Below are 22,112 nucleotides of genomic sequence, written 5' to 3'. Positions count from 1 at the left end.
ATGTTGGATGTTCCTGTTTCTCCTAATTATTTTTTTTAAAAAAATCTTTTTTATAATTCTTTTCAACTTTGTGATGGCAAGCACTGCAAAACGCATTTCAGAGAGGAGGGCTGGGTTAATTCAGCAATGGATTCCATCTGTGTTGACGTTGGCTGCACAGACCAGCCCGCCCCAGCTGTATGAAGTAACTGGTGCTCCAGCAGGGTCAAATTCAGACAAGCACCATTTGTGTTTCATTTCCTTTTTTCTTTCTTTCTGAATAACATTTTGTCTAAAAACAAGGATTCCCCCCCACCCCACCCCCCACTTCCCGATCTGTATTGGAACCTCTTATTTGTTTCTGGATAAAAGATAGCTTTGAAACCTTGGTGCTGTGTCAAGGCAAAATTGGAATGCCTCTTGGGACGGGTATTTCCTGGGTGAATTAGGTTTAATAATGATAGGAATTTCATATATTGTATATACACCTGACGGGAAAAATAGTTTAAGGCTAGACCAAGATATTAATGTATCTGTCTAATGAAAGGGATGGTATGAATCTGCACTGCCCCAGGAACAAACCTTGACCCCAACTCACTTGAGCAAGGCTCTACCCAGCTGCATGAAGGGAGAAAATACTAACTCTTTGAAGGCAGTTTCCTCTGTTGTATCTAGCATTTCATGCCACACGGAGCTGGTGTGTGCAGGTTTGTAGGGCAAAATTAATAATTTCTGCAATTTTTCCAATATTAACAAACAGGTAATATTTTTTTAATGTCCCTTTATGCCTGTTGCACAGCAGCAAACCTTGAAAGACTCATTTGTTTTGCTGTGATGTGCAGATTTGTAATTTGGGGTTTTTTTCAGCAGAATGACAGGGACACTACACTTGAAGTTGTATTTTTCCATTATTTTGCTTCTAGGTCTGATAATTTCTCTAGCAAAACTGGTCTGTGAGGAAAACTCATTTGGTTCACATTGTAGATAACAGTAATTGCCATCTCTTATCTGTAATTGAGTGTGACACATGAAATTGGCTGTATCATTTCATGTAGAAGTAGTATTAGTGTAAATCTCAATCTGACCAAGAACCTCTGTGTTCAGTCATGAATTGGTTCATTGTTTGTGAAGAAGTTTCTGATTTTAACTGGGTGAACGAGGGGAAGTCAGCGTGGGATGAGCTGGATTGCAGGTTTAGTCACAAGCTTCTTGCCTTCCTGCACATTGGGAATACACAAGCACTTTCTGCAAGGTGGAATAACCTACTCAATATGAATTTAGCTGCAGAGCACACCAAGGGTGGGACTTTTCTTGCTGATGTTGTTAAGAACAAGATGTCTGGAGTAGGTGTGTAATCGGTAATGAGATTTGGAGATGTCTAGTTTTGAAATACGCAAAGATGAATCCAGAAATATTCTGTGTGCCCACAGAAATAATTTCATTACAGCTAATGTCATGTGTTATTAAAGCTCAGGTTTCTCCCACGTAACTTTAGCTCTATAGCAAAAGAGGACTATAGTCACTGTGGCTTCATCTGTGTTATGTGGACGAAGGCTCTGTGCCCCTGCTAGACTGTTCAGCCCACCTGAGCTGCAGTCCAGAAATGTCTGTGTGTGACCATGACCAAAGCCCACCCTGACTAGTTTCTTACTTCATTATCTCTGTTCCCTGAGTTTAGACTTGATCAGTCTAATGCAGACAAACACTGTTACATCTCTTTCATTACATGAAAAAAGAGAAAGTTGTATTGAAAAAAATGTTACTGCAGAAATGAGACTCTGCTTACAAGTTACATTTTTGTAATAGTACAATTAGCCGCTGGTGTTGGAAAAAGACTTCAGTATTTTTTCTAATGCGAAAATACAGAACTAAAAGCCTGTGGCAAATATGAATGAGTTCTATAAAATACCGTTGTTTTGGTACTTGTTAAAGAAATAGATCAGTATAGTCATATGGAAGAAGTCACAGAGTACTAAATTTACTTTGTTACTATATCAACATACCAGCAGTCAGTCAGTTTAAAATTTAAAGCAGGTTTATATTTAGAAAAGAAGCATTTTAGAATTTGACCTGGTATTTGAAATATTTATTTTGTCAGATAATAGTTTCTTGCTGTTCCAAATGTTTCATTGGATGTAGCTCAGTTTTCACTATGTAGAAATAGCATTTTAAAAATTAATGTCTATATTAAGAATTGTTTTGCCATTGAAAAACAAAACACATTTTGAAAATATGGGCTAAATTATCTGTCCTTATCTCTGCCAGCCCAGGCTATTTAACTTTTCTAAAATGTGCAACCAAACTGTTGTGTGCTGCTGTAATACAAGTTATTTTAGGTGTAAAATACTAATAAATCAGCCTTAACACTATTAAGTGGTATATGCAAAGAAATCTCTTTCCTACATAGACCCTTCAGATTTCTAGTTCTTAAAAAGAGAGCTATATCTTTTCAACATTTTTACCGCTTAATGCTTGTAGAAAGAGCTTAGCTGTTTTCTTGATTTTGCCATCCTTAGCAGTGGCAAGTAGGATCCTACTGTGTTTGTATCCCCAGAGGACTCGGAGGACATGCAGGAAGGTTCTGCTTCATCATGAGTGGAGGTAAAGGTCATGAAGCATGATTAAGTCACTTTATTGCTTCAAATCTCAACCTCTACTTATTATTGTTTAATGATAACGACCTAAGAGGAACTTGAGGTTTAGATTTAGACCTGTTTCACTTCTAAAAGATGTTACCCAGCAGAACACGCCTTATTCAAAGGACAACATCCAATTCACCCTTCCAGAGTCTTGCCTTTAGAGATAGTTAACATAAGAAACAGTCACAAGAGCAGACATCGGGTCTATAAGGCTGGTGACATTAGCACTGATTGCGAGCACGTTCTAACCATGTTTAATTTAACACCTTGTTGGTCTGTAATATTTTTTTCTTTTTTTTTCTTCATTTAGCCACCAGACAATGGGCCTCCACCACTACCAACATCTTCCCTTCCTGAAGGCTATTACGAAGAGGCGGTGCCACTTAGTCCTGGGAAGGCTCCTGAGTATATCACTTCCAGTGAGTAATATATTTCCAGATCATTTTCTGAGCAATTGGTAATTCCAGTGTCCTTCAGCTTTTTTAGTATTTGACAGCTACATCTTTATTACTGCAGTGGTGATGGGTCATAAGCGTGGCTTAGACCATTTGGCACCAGTTTTGGTTATCCTCATCGGCCGTGCATTGGTTTGGTTTGCAGAACTGTTCTGTTGTGCACAAACCAGGCTCCTTTTGGAGGAAGCTAAACCTGGAGCTCATAATTAGGTGCACATAAATATGTTCCAGCTGTTATTGGAGATACAGGGTCCAAATCAGCCACTGCTTTTTTGCACAGCTTTCAACCACAAAGATGGTGGGGGCATTGGACCAGGAGTCCTGAGTTAAATGTTGTCCAGGCTAAACCCCTCTAAGCTCACAATACTGTGATTGTAGAGGTCTCAGAAAGCGGTGTTGATCTGCAGATCTACTGGTATCCCTGTATTGCACTGAATTACTTGCTAAAGTAGACAAATAAAAAGAAGGGAATCATTGGAAAGATGGGATTTGCAGCATTTCTGATGACCCATTGTGGAAAGGGATAAAGCAACCATGCTGGCTCCCACAAGCCATATTTGATGCACATGACATTATTTTTGTGGCTACTCATTTAGAGCAAAAAGCAGAGGGCTACCTCCTAACTGACCACCAGAAGGAGCGTCCTTCTTCACACACAAATGCTCTTTCTCATGTCCAGATACTTACCCAAAGACATGTGCACTTAAGAGGAGCTGTGCTGAGAGCACACTGCCGAAACACTGAAATGACTGCTTTGAGCATTTACACGGAGGCAGTAAACAGGACATTATGTACCAAAAAATCGCGAAGTTTTTCTTTTTTTCTGCTTTTTTGTTGGCTGGAGTAATTTATTACTTGTGTATGGCTGATATGTCACTCGTCATTATTTCTGTGGCCCAAAGATTAAAGGCATGTCTTCCCCATTTTATACCCATTTTTATTATTTGAACCAGAACAAATTAATATCTCTGTTCTTAAAACATACATAGGGCTCACCTTAGAACATTACTTGTTTGTATGTTGCACAAACTGAGGTTATCTGGCAGCTCAGAATTTACCTAAGAAATGAAAAGTAAGAAAGAATTTAATATACTTTAGAGCAAGTGAAGGAAAATACAGTCTTAGCAGAGCAGCAGCATCACTCCTCTGTTCATCTCCTCCCTTGAAATGCTGCAGGGTGGTCCTGCTACACCCTGTAATCCAGTGAACTGCTGATTTGTGTTTTGTCATTAAACAGCAGCCATGGTTAGGCAGAAAAATATTAATAGTACAAATATTAATAGCACTACTAAAGGATCATCTAGGGAAAAAAACAGACAAAATATGAAACTGATTTTTTACTGTACTTAGCCGTCCAAATCCATAAAAATATTTAGGATGTCAGCCTTAAAAGTTGATTAAATTCTGTAATTTAAGTACCGATATCCAGGCATTTAAAGCTCCATTAGTGTAACTTACCATCTCACTTGCTGTGATTTTGCTATATTTCCTTAGGTCCTGAACTCCTTATCATCCCTTTTAATTTGTGTTAAAAGTATTCCACTCTTCATTGGTAATTAAATTACTTTTAAATTCGCTGTGCCATTAGTAATATATTTCCACTCAAGCAAAACTTCCACTAAATCCAGTTGTGTGATAATTAAAACAAGCCACCGAAGCAGTGTATTAACCAAAGATGTAGCGTTAGCTGTTTTGCCTGTTTGAGATAGAGAAGACCTTAAGAAGCACTAAAAGAAGCAAGAATAAACTGCTAAACAACTGTTGGGCTATATGCCTATGGATATTTTTGTAATGTCAGTAGCAAAGAGGCTTACATACCAGAGAATGAAATATCCGTCACTTCCCCAGATCCCTGTAATCTGCAAACAAACACTTGCAGGTAGATGAAAACAAGGCTGTATATGCCTTGTCTGATAACTCTCACTTTATTAAAAGCTCCTGGTCGGCACAATGTGCCTAAATTATTACAGACTAATCTTTGGAATATGCTGTTACAAGTAATGTGATTTTCACCCCTTAACAGTGGAAAATTTTGGTGAAGGGTGAAAAGGCAGTGTCAAAAGAAGGTAGAGCAATCAGAAAATGCAGAAGATTAAAAAAAAAAAAAAAAAAAAAAAAAAAAAAAAAAAAAGAAAAAAGGAGATTAACAGCATTGGAGTGTTGTATCAGTGCATCCAGAGTCTCAGGAGGCTTTAATAGGCTGAATAAAGCCACTTGGTTTTGGAAAGGCATTTTTCACTTTTTCTAAGCGTCCTGGTTTGTGTCTCAGAGCCCAAAAGCCTTGTTTTGGGTATGGTGCAGCAGTCTGGAGAAACAAAGAGTAGAGGTGGGTTGTGGCAAAGAGCCACAGAGTCTCAGCCAGGATGATAGGAGTGCTCCAAGGTGGTCATCCTTCCTGGTGTGAGTCACACAGCAAACTCTTCTTCTGGCCAAGAGTCCCACAAACCAGAAAGAGAAGAAACATGAGGAACAGTTAATGGGCAGGATATGGCAGCAGGTCCCCAGAGATCCCGTTAGAGGGTGGGAACCTCAGCAGCTCCTGTTGGCTTTCATCCTCCTATAAACAGATATTTGGATGAACCTGCAACTGCTGTGCCAGCCGAGTCCCCCTGCTGATCATACAATTGATGGCTAACACGAAATCTGCACTTGGACTGCACGTGAGCCACATAGGAAGTACCTGTAGGATATTTAATATACAGAATTTCAATCTCTACTTTGAAGTCTGAATCAGGACATCCTACAATTAATCTTTTTGAAACTGGTAAAACATGCTGTAAGAAAAAAAATTATTGTTGTGAGGAAAAAAGCAATGATCTAACCCATTAATTTTGCTGAAAAGAAGCCGAGATTATTCCATGGGGTTCATGGTAAGTAGCAAAACAACTTTTTGATATATGGCAAATAGATGACTGGTAAATTTATCCAAGGTGAAACCTTCTTTTCTGCAATATGAAAAGGCTAAACCATGTCCTAAAGAAGAAGGAAAACCAGCATGTTAAAACAGATTCAGTTTTTGCATCCTTTTGATTGATGCACTTAAAAATGCAGATGGGGAAGGCATATTTGATAGACCAACCTCCGATAGAAAAGTCTTTGACTCTGTCATGCAAACATCCCTTCTCCAGCGTTTACTCAGGGTGTAGAAAAATGACCCAGTGCCACTCTCTTGGGAAGGCTATACTGGGGAGTGTCCCTCCTGTACAGTCACATTTCCAGCTGATCTGATGAAAATTAGCCCCCAGACACTCCTGCAGTTTTGGACCAAATATCTTATCAGTAATTAAACAGAAAACAAAAAAAAAAAAATCAAACAGAGTAGTATTTCCATATCTCAAGATATGAGTAGTGACTTCTGCTTCTTACCTTAAAAAAAAAAAAAAAAGTTTCAGAATACTATTATTGCCAAGACTCGAAGAAAATCACAAATGAGGTAAAATAGTCTCATAGAAAGGGAGCAAACGTCAAGGTGAACATTGCGACAGTGTGGCACAGCTGCAACAAGGATCAGTACTAAATTCAGGAAAGGGCTGAGGAGGTTATGGGCATCTAAATATTTCTCTTTGGAAAAGGAAAAGGAGGAGTTAAAAGATGAAGTTCTCGGAGAGACAGCAACTTTAGGTTATGGCAGCTTGTCCCTTAGCCTGTGTCTTTGGGAGAAGGCCTTCTTGAAGACACTAATTTAATGACTAGACCTTACATCTTCATGACACCACATGAATCATTGGCTTTGAACAGACTGGCATGCTGCTGTGTGCTTGAGACTGGTCCATGAGCTCTCAAGCATTTCCTGGTGTTTCTGTGTGAAGTTTGTGGATAGCCACTCCAAAAGGAGGTTGGGGGAGCGGGGAGAAGGTTTTGGTTTGGTTCTGGTTTTGGCAGGCTTTTCTTCAGGACGTTTTCCTGCTTCATGGGGAGGAAGAAAGAAGAGATGAAGTGGCAAGTTCTACTAAATCATACACATTCTTTTAAACAAATACGCAAAAATAAATACTCTGAAATTAATGTTTCCCAGTCTGTCAGCTTAAACATCTAACAAAATTTTCCATCTTTCTCTTGATTTTTATAATGCAAGTGAAAAAGTGTAGTGTTTTCCCATTGACAATCATCTGAGGCTTTTACCAGTTGCTCACGTGGAGCTGCCCTAAACCAAATGCGCCATGGAATTGACAGAAGATGGCAATTCAATTTAATTAAAAAAAAAAAAAAAGTTTCCAGACCTTCAAATTTTATTTTCATTTCACTTTGCGATGAAGATACACTGTTTTGTACGCTTTTGTGAAACCACAAATTGGATTGGAATATCTAGTCTTGTTCGGGAGATGTGAGGTCTGGCTATATCCCATTCTGGCCATGCACGTAGGGAGGAGCTGACGTAGAATGAGCTTTCCAGCAATCCACTCTCTTGTCCTCTTCCCATTTGTCCCAGGTCTCCTTCCTACCTCCCAACAGTGTCCTAAATACCCAGCTAAAGCAAATGAGAGATTTTCTTCCAACTTCTGGCCTAAAAATATATCAAAGTCTACTTGAAATGTTTAGATGAAATTTCAGCTGTTAAAAATATTCCAAGCAATTTTCCTCCACGGGTGCATGTGCCAGTGGATAGCCGTCATGCCTTCAGGTGTTATTATCTGAAGGGCTTTCTATCTACATACCCACACAAAGAAATAAATTAGTATGGATGGTGGAAGAGAGGGTTCTGTGACAATGGCAAATTGGGTTTGTAGTTGAGGGAACTGCTGGAGCTGACTGCATCACTGAAAATGGAAAGCCTGAGCAAACTGTTTAATTAAAAAGGAATCATGCCATTCCATCACCAAACTGGGAGCAGGATTAAGGATTTTAGGCAAAGCACATAACAAAACTTATTTTGGCAGAAAGCCTTCGACTCCAGCAGAATCTAGAGTTCAAGGAACAGCATTGTCTATTCAGCGTTAATTGTATCAGTGCAGGTGCTGTATTTGAGAATTATATGAAGTGTTATGATAGGTAGATAATGCCCTGTGATGTACTTTTGTGACCTTCATCATATTCAGTGTTTGTTTCTTAACATGCTGTACTAATACTGACATTTCTGAGCCTACATTTTGTGTTATGTGATAGGGCAAGATGAAGATGTTTCCGTGTAAAAGAATTACAAAAGATGAAGGTATCTACCAAATAGTATTTCGAAGTTAATAAAACACTACCTAAAATTCTAGCTATGTATTGCCAGCTTATTCTTTCAATTAAAATCCCCATGGTGTCAGTATGGGTCTTCTATAAAGTTTCATAATGGAGCAGCATCTTATTCAATTAACTTAATGTATTGATACTTCTAAGCACTGAGACAGTAATTTGTTCGTGGCTGACTTTCAAAAGCCTTAACTTAAAATGTACCCTGTTGATATTTTCCATTATTTCAGTATGCTTCATGGCTATAATGTTTTAATTTGACACTTTCATGCTTTTCTTAAAGATTATGACTCAGATGCTATGAGCAGCTCTTACGAATCCTACGATGAAGAGGAGGAGGATGGAAAGGGGAAGAAAATGAGACATCAGTGGCCTTCTGAGGAGGCCTCTATGGATCTGGTGAAGGATGCCAAAATCTGTGCCTTCCTCCTTAGAAAGAAACGATTTGGGCAATGGACCAAACTACTGTGTGTTATCAAAGAAAACAAACTACTGGTAATTTTTATTTTTATCTAGCTATATTTTCTTTGTACCTTTTAGATGATGTACTTATTTTTTACAAGAATCTGGGTTTTGGAATATGTTCTGCAAACAGTGGCCTTACCAAAGAGTTTGGTCATGATTTACCCAAGAAGCAGAGAAGCACTGAAATTATAAGTGTATCCTTTAGCCACTTGGAACTTTGATTTTTATTGCACTTAAACTTAAACCCAGGCAGTTCCCTGACACTAGAAAGAAAGCCTGGCCTGTTATCTTCTGACATATTTAATTTGGAAAAAAAATTGCTGAAACTGTAAATCCAATCTTTCATTCCCTGCGGACAAAAAAACTCATAGGGAGCTTTGTATATGAACTGTTGGATCAGACCGCTGGAGAGAAAAGTTCCTTGTTAGGCTGAGAATTCACTTGGCAGCATATGCCGTGGTAATGTATACACTTTAAACTAAACCTTTGCCATCTGTTCTGCGGTAATTACAGATGCAGTATTCACATGATGCACAGCTGCATTATAGAAAGGAAAGAAACAAGTGGATGTATTTGTTCCTTAAGCAAATCTGTTATGTTTCTTTCTGATTGGAGGCACCAGAAAAAGATTGCGTAAGTTAGTAAATTATAATTATCTGGCGATTGATATATTTTTATTTTCTCAAAAGAGAGCCTAATAGAGGGGAACACTTATTTCTGTGTCATTATAAGTGAACTAATACTTACAGTACTAAATATGTTGGGGTCTTAAGCACTCCCTACCTTCCTGTCTGGTGCTTCCAACAGTTGTTACTAATCATGTAACTAATAATTACTGCAGTATCACAAATGTTAAAAGCTGATTAACAAGTGATAGAACATTTTCTGTAGAACCTCAGCATTCTACACTGGCACAATGTAGCTTAGGTGTGTTCACTTCCCAAGTATATTTTTGCTTATGGCAGTATAGAGAATAGCAGGGTATGAAGTAGAGGTTTCTGAAAATACAGCTTGAATGAATTTGCCAGTTTTCAGTGGTTACTGAGGATTTAATTTTTGTATTGTCCTCTGTTTAAATGTTGACTAGAATGTTAATCCTGATTCAGTTTTTATTATATATTTTGATATAATGCCATTATCCTTAGCCCACATTTTTAGCATCATATATCAGGATCATACCAAATTTCAGGACTGTCTGATAATAGCTTGAAGAAAAAGACAGAAAGAGGGAAAGAGTCAGATTTTTCTCTGAAGTCACACAATATTTCTTCTACAATTATGTTTGTTGTTTTGTGTAGAAATATGTTATTTTTTCTATTTTCATTTCCTTTAGCCACATGTGTGGTCTGAAAAGGTTTAATTTCCTTATAGGGACTGTTTTTCAGTAATTCTGTAATGGGGATTAAAAAAATAAAAATCACAATAGGAGTCTAATACCAAGTTACACAAGATTGGTTTATTGTTTGAAGGAGGACTTAGACATTTAACTTATGAGATATGCAAGTAAAACAAATATATGTTCTTAGGGATTAGTAATTGCTTGTGTTATAAATGCAACTGTCATCATAAAACCAAAATATTTTAACTAGAATTAGACATTAGAAATCAGTTTTTGTAGGGAATTGTTTTTACTTAGTCTTTAATATATAGATACTTCAGTTTTAGTGATGTATATTTGTAATTAAAATATTTAAATGAATATAAAGGGAATTCTATGCTGCTTATTGCTGCTTCAAGTGACTAGTCTTGTATGTTTTCAAGATTTCATAGCTTGAAAACAATATTTTTTTAATGTTACAAACTTAAAATCTGTGACCAAGCTAGGGAAACTTTGAGTTAATGGACTTTGGAGAGGGAATGAAGATTATGAGTGATCTGCAGAGTCTGGTTTAGAGTAGCTGTATTTACTCAGCATAAATTACAGTGTTTATAACATACTTTTAACAGCTACTGTCTTCCTGACAGTTGCATCATGACATGAACACTGCTACAGACATGCAAAAGTTTGTGCTTTTTACTGTTCTCATTTATACTCTATGTATGCATATAATAATTAGTCTTCTTTATTATCAGATACCTCTTTATAATCAGATACCTTCTTAGCCTTCGTGCTTATTTGTAAGAGTGAAAGCCCGATTTACATAAATATATAAAATAACTGGATGTTCATATACACAGTTAAACGTTCTGTAGTCTGGCACTATGACAGCTTTAGGAACCTCAGCTCTCCTGATGTGTTGGAAGGTGGGTATAGGGTTAGGGTCTTATAGGACAAGTGATGCAACGTGGAACCCTTCACCTTTAGATCACCAATTCAAACTTAGAGCAGGTCACCAGTGATCCAGCATGAAATGGCTGTTAATTGACAGCATTTACTAATGAGAGAAAAAAACATCGTCATATACATATATGTAAGTCATATAGTTTTAGTCAGGAGCTTACAAAGTAAACTAACATGGAGATTTATGCAGCTTCGTGCAATGACTATTAAACTGTATTAGCTGAAAAAGTGGGGCTTTGCCCCCTTTCCACACTGTGGCAATATTGAAGAAAAAGAACAGCTGAGCGAGGCATGTGCCACTGCCCCTGCAGCTGCAGTGTGTAGGCACTGATGTAGATTTGCCTTGGTGTGCTGGGCTGTTGATGGAGGGCAGGGTAAACATCTGGGCTTTAAAGTCATTAACTGTACAAGTTTATTCTGTGAACAGATACCCTGTATCTCCCTCTTCCTACCTGATCAAGGTCAAGGTTGAGTCATAAGGATAACATAGAGAAGCTTAATGCTCTCTATATCTTCTACCTGTCCTGCAATAGAAGAAGTCTGTCAATGTCAGTCTGGAAGTAATTCTGCTTTTACAGAGGGGATGAGAAGGAGAAATGCAAAGTTGGCATTGGCTGAACTCTGTGGTATGAGGTAAAGGGATGTGTGAAAAGCATTAAAATTAAAAAACAGCGTTTCCATATAATAACAGCTTTCCCCCAAGGTTCAGAAAAGTTATATCTAACTTTTGAACTTTCTTTGCATTTATTTAGTGTTACAAAAGTTCCAAGGACCAGCAGCCCCAGATGGAACTGCTCCTGAATGACTGCAGTATCACATACATTCCCAAAGACAGCAAAAAGAAGAAGCATGAGCTGAAAATCTCACACCAAGGAGCAGATGCCCTGGTTCTGGCAGTGCAGAGCAAAGAGCAGGCGGAACAGTGGCTAAAGGTAAGGGGGCATTTCTGACCGGGAGCTTTTCCACTCACAAAGCGCTTCCACTGCCTTCTCAGTTGCTGTTAAAAACTGAGATACAGACAGCAGTTTTCAGGCAAATTGAGCCCACTTCAATCCTATGTAATTTATGACTGCAGAAATACAGACTTAATGTTTAGGTCCCGGAGCAGCTCCTCAGGCAGACTGGCAGCTCAGTGTTAACGCAGGTGTTGCTGCTGCGTGTGGTTTTTGCTGCTAATTGCACAGTAATCTGGAATCGACAGAAGTGGCAAATTCCCTTCCAGCTTCATCTCCAGCTCGTGTTCCAGAAAGCTTTGGTGATTAGGACACACTGATAATGAGCTGGAGGTTCAAATTCCCTAAGGTGGAGGGGGCTGGCACCCAGGTTGCTTTTTGGAAGTGGTATAGATGCCTAGCTGCTGTAAGCTACCCTGCAAAAACTGGGATACCAGTGTCATAGTTACTTTTTCAAAAAGAAGGGTATCTGGGAAGATACCTGTTTGAATTGCTCTGCGTGCAGAAATAGCCTTCAGCTTCCTGAAGTCAATTCAAGTTTGCTAATCCTGGTTTAGCAGCGTTATCATCTGTTATGTTTTTTTTCTGGAAGTACAGACTTCTGAGAAATGAGGTTTTGTCATCTTGCACTCCTTTCTGTTTAGTGTCTGCAAATGTGGAAAATCCCAGCGTGAGGGCTGCAGTTTTAGATCCTAACCAGATTACTAGTATTTATGTTGGACTCTGCCAGTCTCAAACGTGGAGGTCAGTGAAGCAGTGTGGGAAACTATCACTGCTGTTTCAGTAGCTTGTTTCAAGACCTTGAGATCCAGCGTTTTAAATGCATGTAGAAATCTGAAAGCATAAGACTCATGAGGCATTCTCCATGCTGTGCTCTGATCTGACCTTATATGGTGCTTATTTTTCTAAGAATAAATTGTATTTTTCCAAATACAATCAAATTAAACACACAGGAATTTCCTGATGGCAGATTGTTTTTCTGCATAAGAGAGAGACATAAAATGCAGCTTAAGAGGTATGAGTTCTGCTGTGGGGTAATTTACTAAATGGAAAATTAATCTGTAATTTCCTGGTTTTCATTATTTGAATATACCTTTTGGGGGTTTGCGGTTTGTGTCTCTGTGTGTGTTTGGTTTTGACTGTGAGTTTGTATCTTAGGTTCAAAAAGGCACTCTCTGTTGTTTTTTTAATAGAAGTTAATCACAGCCATGTATTTGTTAGGCTTCTTCTAACATCCATATTTTGTTTTAAATTTTAAAATTTAGAACCATCCAAGTACCCCACTAGCTCACCTAGAGTTTCAAAAACACCGATTGGAATGAAAGAAGTTCATAGGTCATATTCTTTTCCAAGGGAATTCTGCTGTAATTAGATTATAGTAACTGCACCGTGATTTCCTGTGTTGTTCTAAACATGGGTTTAGTAATGCTGAATTGATTGGCATTTAGCAGACTTTCATTAAAATAATTTTCTTTTTCTTTATTAAATTGTGCATAAAGCAGACAGGCAGGCAGGCAGACAGAGCAGTGCTAGATTTTTCCATATCCCAGATGCATTCCTTTATTATTCCTTCCATTTATTTATTATTTTAAATAAATAAATAAATAAATACATTGTACAGTTGCATGTTAACGAAGTTGTGTGTGCCAAGGGTGAATGGCCAGGCAATACGGTATCTGCAAAGCATTTGGAGGCAGTCTGACAGCACTTTATTCAGTTCCTTCATGCTGCAAAACTCCCTATTAATAAAAAAACTCTTTCAGGTACATGGCAGTGCTGCTGTATGCTCAACTTCCAAGTGCTCAGCGCTGTCGCAGCTCTCTGTTCTGTGCAGTACAAACTGCTGATCCAACAGCTAGCCAAAAGTGGTCTGTGCAGCTCTTGCTACAGCTGCAGTGTTTTCAAGAAGTATAGCTTTTTGTGGAAAAACACATTGCTTTTTATGTTTTTTAAAATGTAGCAAAAATTGAGGCTTGTTTTTATTATTACGAAAATAATTATTTTTTGCTCATTCAAGCCGTAAAATGAGCTTCTGATAATCATATGTGGCTTTGTGTAGGAAGTTCCTATATGGAGACGGAGATCAAACTGTCTTGGGAGAAGTGGTTCTGTCACTCAGAGGGCCGGGGTCCTCCCCACCACTCTCTCAGCTGTGTGTGACTTCTGTAGTTAATAAAATAGGCAGATTCAGAGATGGACAGTAAGAAGGGTCACCACAACCACATTTGTAAATCATAAGGTGCCTTCTCTGTCAAAGATGCTGTACCAATACATGCCAGTGGAGCTAGGTTATCACTCAGGAGCAACCAGTTCTCATGAATTCATATATAAGTGTCAAATTAAAGCTTTACTCTTGAGCCTCTAGTTGGAGGCTAGATTTTCCCATGAAAGCTAAACCAGATTATTGTTTTTTTAATGTAATGTTACCGGTATAAAATAGATTTACTTAAGTAAATAATTTTAAAATGCCTGTTGGAAAGCAAGTGCAAAATAAATGGAGAATATTTTAGCCCTGTTTCATAAAGATGACACCAAAAAAGCCCAGCTGATAAACCTAGTGCAGATTAAAGTCTAGACTGGAAACCACAAAGGGAGTTTCAGCTTTACCAGCTAACAAATGCTTGATGAAGAGAAGATAGCTGATGTCCCCAAAGAGCCTGTCGATTTCAGAGCAAGGAGCATAACTAGTACAAATTCAGGCTAGAGCTGAGATCATAGCAGTAATACGGTGGGCAACAGAAAGTGGTCAAATTTTCCATCCTTGAGTTTTAAAACATTCCCACAAAAATGTACATGAAAAAAGTGTGTGCAGTTACACACCCTGACCCAAAGATGAGCTTTTTTCCATGTGTGCTTGAGTGTATGTGCATCTGTGTGCACTTTTGTGCATTTGTCATCATGTAAGGTCTTAAATCTACTTGTTTGTCTCGGCACGTCCAGCAGACTGGTGAAGCTGTGCTTACTTGTCAGCATCCCTGAGAAATGCTATGGGAAAAATAGGACTACTAAGAACATGACATTGCAAGATGGTTGTTTAGTGGCTTCATTCATACAGATGAATGCGTTCTGTGTGCAGGACCTTCAGGCCAGGCCACAGAAAACTGCTCTCAATATTAAAAATACATGGATGCCAAAGAAATTAAGTTCTGAAGTAGCCTTTTGTAGAAGACCAGTAGAAGAAAATGGTGGTAGTGGCTGGTCCCAAGGCCACCTCTTCGTCTTACCATTGCCTCCAGCAAAAATGTATTTCTGTCGTATCACGCATGAGAGGTAATCTATCGTTTTGGAGTACTGGCCTTGATTTTCATTTTCCCTGACGTTAGGCACCCTTTGTTAACTTTTCTTCATTTTACAGCGTGCAGCCATTTTGCAGCAGTCCCTTCAGCTGAGGGTCTGTGATTGAGCAGTGAATCTCTCAGGCATAAGTAGACATTTCTTCATCTGTCATTGTGACAATGTTCAGTCAGTTCTGAACTTGTGATAAGAAAGTTTTTTTGCCTTGAAGAGAGAAGAAAGTCAAGGTTGTGACTATATCCAGTCATCCAGAGACCCTGCAACACTCCTCCTAGAATTCTTAATCCAGTTGTCCTACTCAATTTCCATCTCTGATAACTTCATGTTGTCTCTCATAAAAGTCCTTGAAAACATTTTTTTTTTTTTTCACTGCCCTGGGCTTAGTGAGGGGAGTCAAGTAACTTCTGGGCTCCAGTCTTAATGTGGACTGAGTTTTAAAGAAGAATAAACTACTGACAGAGCTGCTCTTCTACCAGTTTAAATCTGCAAAAAACTGAGCTTGTAGCTGTAAACACTGTGTGGCTGGTCTTACTTTCTGTGGGAGTTTCCAGCCAGAGATCTCAAAACACTTCAAATGTTACTTTCTTGGCTTAAGTAATGCTCCCCAAAGAGGTTATTATCTCCATTTTGTAGCTGAGTAGAGTCAGCTGCTGAATGACCATACCTTAAAGCTGAGTGGGGAAAGTGTGTTTGGGGATGCGTGCTCAGTACAAGTGATTTCCGTATAGCATTTGTTAGTTGGTAAGTAATGTCAGGAACATACTGGGTCCCAAGACAGTCAGGCTGTTCTTTTTCCACCTCATGTCATCACCAGTGGTGAAGGCTTTGCAAACTAAATTAAACCTCCCAGGACTTACACCCCTGTTGTCTCAAAGAGGTGGTGTTAGATACCTTGATTCAAATCACAGCGAGGTCAGTGCGTGTGTGTAAGGGCTGTTGAGGACTTAACCTGGAGATGGGATGAACTGAGCTGACATATGGGAGCCGTGCAGCCTTTGACAGAGCCAGAGGACCCCAGCTTGGCTGGGAACCGGGGGGGGGTGGTGGGTGACCGGCACCACAGTAAACGATGCATTACTTAAAAAAACAGATGCATGTGTAAATGAAAAAAAAAAAAAAAAAGCCAATCAAAACCACACCAATTAATCCAGAACACAAACATCCTATTTGCTTGTTTTCTCAGCTGTAAGTTTTCTTTAGGTTTCTGGCTAAAATAAGGAATAGAAGCTGTAGCAGAACCAAGGAGGGCTGAGACTTGGTCCCCTGCTTTCACGACTAGATACTATTCCTCCTCTCTCCTACTCACAGCTTTGGATGGAAAATTATTTAAATCATACCTAGCTCAGATTTACAGTCTAAAGTGTGGTCTGCATCCCTGCACCACCTGGGCTGGGGATGTGTGTCCCCTTGTGCAGGGTACCTCTGCCCTTGCGGCAGCAGTGCCTCCAGGCTCCCTCCCCAGCCACCCAGAACCTCTGTCCCGGGGCTCTGCCCCATCCAGTGGCCATATATAGCAGCAGATTTCATGGTTATAACACAGGAGAAATGGTATAGGGGTTTCCTTGGATAAATAAGTCTGAAAAGTATTTTTAAGGGGATATACATGCGCTAAAGATAGGCTTGCTGGCTGCTAGTCTGCTAGGATCTCATCCCCACTTTGCTCAGACAAACAGCAATAAGGAAAAAAGATGAATCTTTTCAGCCTGAGGGATGCATGACAGTTATGTTTTCCACTACAGAATGTAAAGGGGGTTTCTTGTTGAAACTTAAAGCATAGGCTACGATGTCAGTAATTTCTGCTTTTCCTCTAATTTATCTAGGTAAATTCCTTGCGGTGTTTCTTGTCTGCAAAATGCTAAGAGAATTGCAGTGCTCTCTTAAGGAGATGGAGATTGACACTAACCTATGTAGTGTGCAGGGGTTCAAAAGAGAAAGAAAGTAAGAGTTCGGTCATGCCAAAACGTTGAAGAGTCACAGAAAGTCAGTACTTCTCTAGCCCTGAAAAATGAGTGTTTCAGGAGTGAGCAATACTGAGTTGCATCTGGAGAAAAGCTGTTTTCGCTCTGCTGTGTTGTGCATAAGCAGATTTCAGCTTTACCATATTTCTGTCTTCAGAATTGAGCAGCAGAGACAGCGGATATAGTCCATCCCATTTCTAGTAATTCTTGTATCTGCAAAATGTGGGTAGATGGGAGTGATGGGGTGGGTGGGCTGGATGGATTTCTAGCCTGGTTATACGTGGAAGTGAAGCAAATGGGCAGTCAGGCCATCAGCTTACTCCCTAATCGCTTTTGAAGTCAATCATACTGAAAGCGTGCTCTGTAAATTTCATGAGAACACGAGACAAGATGAGATGCTGTAATCCTGTGGTAAGCACAACCTACAGCCTGAGCTCATCACGTGGTATCCACCAGGAGAGAGGTCTGCAAGCTCCTCAGACACAGGACAGCTTTCAGTCTTATCTCTTACCAGGTCCCAAGGAGATCAACAAGGAACCATCTACAATTTTAGTACTTTTACTTAGAATTTGTAGGGTTTCTGTGTGTCAGGGTCTGGCTGGCCAGCAGCTAGCTTTCTGATGTTACTGCATAGCCTGTGCTTTGTATCTGAAGCTTCGATCTTTGAAGGTAGCTGGAAAAATCTGATTTGATTCTTCTGGCTTTGCATGAAAGAATAAATATAGGGCAAGTATTTTGCTTCCAGCCCTGGTGTCATTTAAAATAAGATAAAAGAATCATAGCAATCTGTAGGTGAGTGCAGGTATGAAAGTTTTATAGTAAATGTTAGTAAGGTAGTTTTGAAGAGAGAAGTATTCCAGACACACCACGTGGCAGAAATTCTACTGACTTCACCTGTCATTGTCAATCGCTCAGGGCAGGGAATCTTTCCAGCTTTCTACCTGCAAATTATTTCCTCTGCTTCTCGTGTCACTGAGCTCAATGTGATACACTGGTGTATATCCTGATCCAGCTGGGGATTTAGGACCTTTCTATAAAGGTCTAGAGAAAAAGTCTTACAAGGAGTGGCTGAGGGAACTGGGGGTGGGGGTGGGGGGGTAGCCTGGAGAAAAGGAGGCTCAAGGCAGGAATCTTATCGCTCCCTACAACTACGTGAAAAGACGTTGTGGTGAGGTGGGGTTCGGTCTCTTCCCCCAAGTAGCGAGCGACAGGACAAGAGGCAACGGCATCAAGTTGTGCCAGGGAAGGTTTAGATTGGGTGTTAGGAAACATTTTCTCACCAAAAGTGCTTTCAAGCATTGGAACAGGCTGCCCAGGGAAGTGGTGGAGTCACCATCCCTGGAGGTATTTAAAAGATGGGTAGATGTGGAATTTAGGGACATGGTTTAGTGGTGGCCTTGACAGTGCTGGGTTAACAGTTGGACTTGATGATCTTAAGGGTCTTTTCCAACCTAAATGAGTCTATGACTCTATAAATAAGGAATAATAATACAGTTCAGGCTGCACAACCTTTTTCCAGGTCTGCATTTGGAAGAGGCAGTTCTGAAGTCTGCTAATTGTAACATTGTATGTAATGGTAATTGTGGTATTTTAAATTCTCGTGATGGAATGATGGAAGATTATTTTAAATTTATTTAGATTTGAGGCTATCCAAAGACATGAAAGGTCTTCATATATTTAAAATATTTGAATAGTCTGTTTATGATCTCAGTGTGATTTTCCTGGCAGATAACCCTCCGTGTGTGTATGTAATGTCCAAAGGCATTTGTGGTGAGAAAAAGAATGATTTCCCTTTTTTAATGTGTGAGAAAACTGAAACTATTAATGGAGTTCGCGCCATTACGAAGTGTTCTCAGTACATCCTTCCAGATTATGCCAATTTTTTAAAAAATAACACATTTGTGGATTCCTTTTATTTGCTTTCTAGTTTTGGAGCCATTAAGATGCATTTATTCATATTTTCACATGTTTTATTGCAATGGATATAAGTTTGGTGGCCTCCTTTCCTCACTCTTACTCACAACTGTTTTTTAATGAAAATAGTGATCTTTTATTTTCGTATGACTCCAGGAGATGGAACATAGAAAAAATTCACAAGAACTCTGAGTCTTGTGATTGAAATTATGCAAGTTGGCAACACCGGTGGAATGTTTTATCCTTAAAATTTTGAGTTAAAGCTATAAGCATGTGAAAACCACATTTATAATGGCAGCTGTCTGCAAACATAATTATAGAGAGTGCATCCAGGCAACCATTATATATTAAAGGCATTTCGTCCTGGTGAGCCGTAGAAGTATGACTTTTATGCTGTGCATCATACACAATTATATGGCACACAGAAGGTGATGCACAAGTCTTTGCCAGTGAACCCCTTGAACTCAGATGAAGTGCTGGATCCTGGAATATGCATTCACCTCAGATCTTGCCATGAACTTCCATTTGATAGCGTGTCTTTTTTTAAATCTAGAATTAATTACAACCCAATTAAACACTTCAACTTCTCCTTAAATATGTGAGGTATGATAAGAACCGGATTTACTTGAGTGCATGACTTTGCACATACTATTCAGTTAGTGCTGCCAAATCATTTCCCTCTGTTCTGTCTGTAACTCCCATTACTATCTGCCTTTGCCAAAATTAACTAACTGTGTGGTGTGAGCAGATGCTGAAAACATGAGCCATTGAATCAGGGTCATGCAGGAGACAGAAATGAATGTTCCCAGAAACTGTACGGTCACATTTCTCTAAGAAGGAAAGCAGCAGTGTATTGACACTGTACTGAGGACCAGCAAGTGAAAATAAAACAACACACATTAAAAAAAAAAAAAAAATCTTAGGATTTTTGGGGAATTTAGGACTACGTTTAATGCTGAGGTGGAAATGCTCTACAGCAGATGTATGTAAATATTCTGTTACAAAGGACACTAAGTTCCATGAAATACCGTGCTTATGTTTCTGGGACAAGATACTGGGAAGTGTAGACAGTCAAGAAAGGATGCTGAAGTGTTTTAAGATACTAGTTCAGAAATAAAAGCATAGGTTCATTTCCCTGTTCTGCTTAGATTTTGTTAAGTGACATTGAATGCATGATTTAATCTATCTTTTTCCATCTGTAAAATGGGGCTGATGCTCTTTTTTTTTTTTTTTGGCATATAATGCCTGTAATTTATTATGTGCTCATGAGTTGTAGCAATAGAGTCTTTGTAAGCCATAAATGTTTGATTTGTTTAGCTTTACTGTTAAAGGGAACTTCAATGCTGTGAAAGGACTGTTTGATGCCATCTTTAGCTCTTTAATAGTTTCCACATCAAAATTGCTCAGTTTGAAACTAATAAGACGTTGTTTATTGTTTTGCTTTTCCTCTCCTTGAAAGAACTCTGGATTTTGACTGTTAGCTGATGGCTGTTTTCCCTGGAACTAGGAGTTCTCAGGCCAGATCCTCCTCTCTGCCAGTTGGGCTTGCTGTAAACAGTGTAAAGGGAGGAGCTGGATATGTAAACACATATATGTACATGTAAAGGGGAAAGTTTCCATGTCTAGGGGTAATGCTTCCAGCAGAGCTGGGTGCCTGCCTTAGCTCGCTTGGCCGTGCCACCCTCACATGGCTGCATGGCTGTAATCAGCAGCGTAGAGCTCAGCACCCCCTCGGTGCAAGTCTGAATGGAGAGTGGGGACCTGTTCTCATCAGCACAAGCAATTACAGACTGATAATGGGCTGGTGGTAACATCACAAGAGATAAAAAACTTAATTATATCCATGGGGATTTATCAAATGTCTTTACTCATCATCGTTTTTTACATTTATATAGTTTCAGGTTTTTAAGTTCTTCAAGTTCTATCAAAATCTCAGTGAATTCTAGGTTCTGGATTCTTCTGTAACTTTTTAAAAGCAGACAGTGCCATTCCCATTTCTTCGAAACATTTACAATTACTTTGACCTATTCCTTTATGTCAGTGTGCAAGCATAGTACAAAAATGCCACGAAATACCACTGTGCAGTATTAACTGTAAGTCGATCAGCACTTCATTAGTTCTCCAACAGCAAAAAAAGAGCAGCTGGGTAGTGTATTATGCAAAACTCTTGTCCTTTGACTTGTAGGACCTTGGATGTAATCCCACTTTTTTGTCATCATAATGAAATTAATTTGGTGCTGTCAACCGAGTTCATATTGCAAAAGTAGCACATGGAAATCAGCAGCACTGTTGGTTTCTTTACTCAGGAGAGACATGGAGCTTAGCTTGTCTAGAAACTGAAACCTTCCACCTCTAGACATTATGCTCCTCCAGGTCATATGTGAAATGAATTGGGGAGACAGTGTGGAGAAGTTGATGCAGTGGCAGCCTGCCTGACACCTGCCAGCCTAGTAAACCACACCCATGTGTTTCTCCTTCCCATGTCCCTTCTCATTCGTTTATAATTTCTCTGATTTGTATTTTATGAATAATTACTAAGTTTTGCCTTGTCTCCTAAGGTTATAAAAGATGTGTGCAACAACTGTACAGGAGCTGTAGACTCTGATGGACCGTTGTCGAGTTCTCCAGTACACAAGGTGGAGCTAGAAAAGGTGAAGTGATCAAAATGATGAATGCAAAATCCCTTATGATTATTTATTAAAGAGGCACTGCTAGACACTGGATGTAAAATACTTGCTGACTTGTACTGCTGTTTTAGACTATTGATCCCTGTGTTGTTTTTGTTTGTTTGGATACCTGCACACATCCTACAGAGGTAAGACTTCTGCCACGTGTATTCATTTGGTCACAAACGGCAGGCAGACTGGCTCATGTCCATTAGCAGCTTCTCTTCAGCCACTGAGAAGGGCACAGGCTAAGCAGGTGTGATATGTGTGCTGTGCTGCAGTGGTACTCTGTCAAGTGCAAAGCACAGGCAGGGATGCCACTCTCAGGGAAGA

The 22,112-nt window shown here is 39.3% G+C and overlaps 1 protein-coding gene across 6 annotated transcripts in view; it reads left to right on the top strand.

Annotated features, from left to right (window-relative positions):
• Positions 1-22,112, top strand: part of AFAP1 (actin filament associated protein 1) — a 121,475-nt gene that overhangs the window by 69,491 nt on the left and 29,872 nt on the right. For all 6 annotated transcript variants that reach the window (XM_056348670.1, XM_056348652.1, XM_056348661.1 and 3 more), the window contains 4 exons: positions 2,929-3,037; positions 8,532-8,743; positions 11,747-11,926; positions 21,672-21,764. In XM_056348670.1, coding sequence (XP_056204645.1) covers positions 2,929-3,037; positions 8,532-8,743; positions 11,747-11,926; positions 21,672-21,764 — 594 coding nt within the window. The remainder of the gene's footprint in view (positions 1-2,928; positions 3,038-8,531; positions 8,744-11,746; positions 11,927-21,671; positions 21,765-22,112) is intronic.

Source organism: Falco biarmicus, chromosome 1 (genome assembly GCF_023638135.1).
Source record: "Falco biarmicus isolate bFalBia1 chromosome 1, bFalBia1.pri, whole genome shotgun sequence".
NCBI classification, from domain to species: domain Eukaryota; kingdom Metazoa; phylum Chordata; class Aves; order Falconiformes; family Falconidae; genus Falco; species Falco biarmicus.
This window is presented reverse-complemented; position numbering and strand designations above follow the sequence as displayed.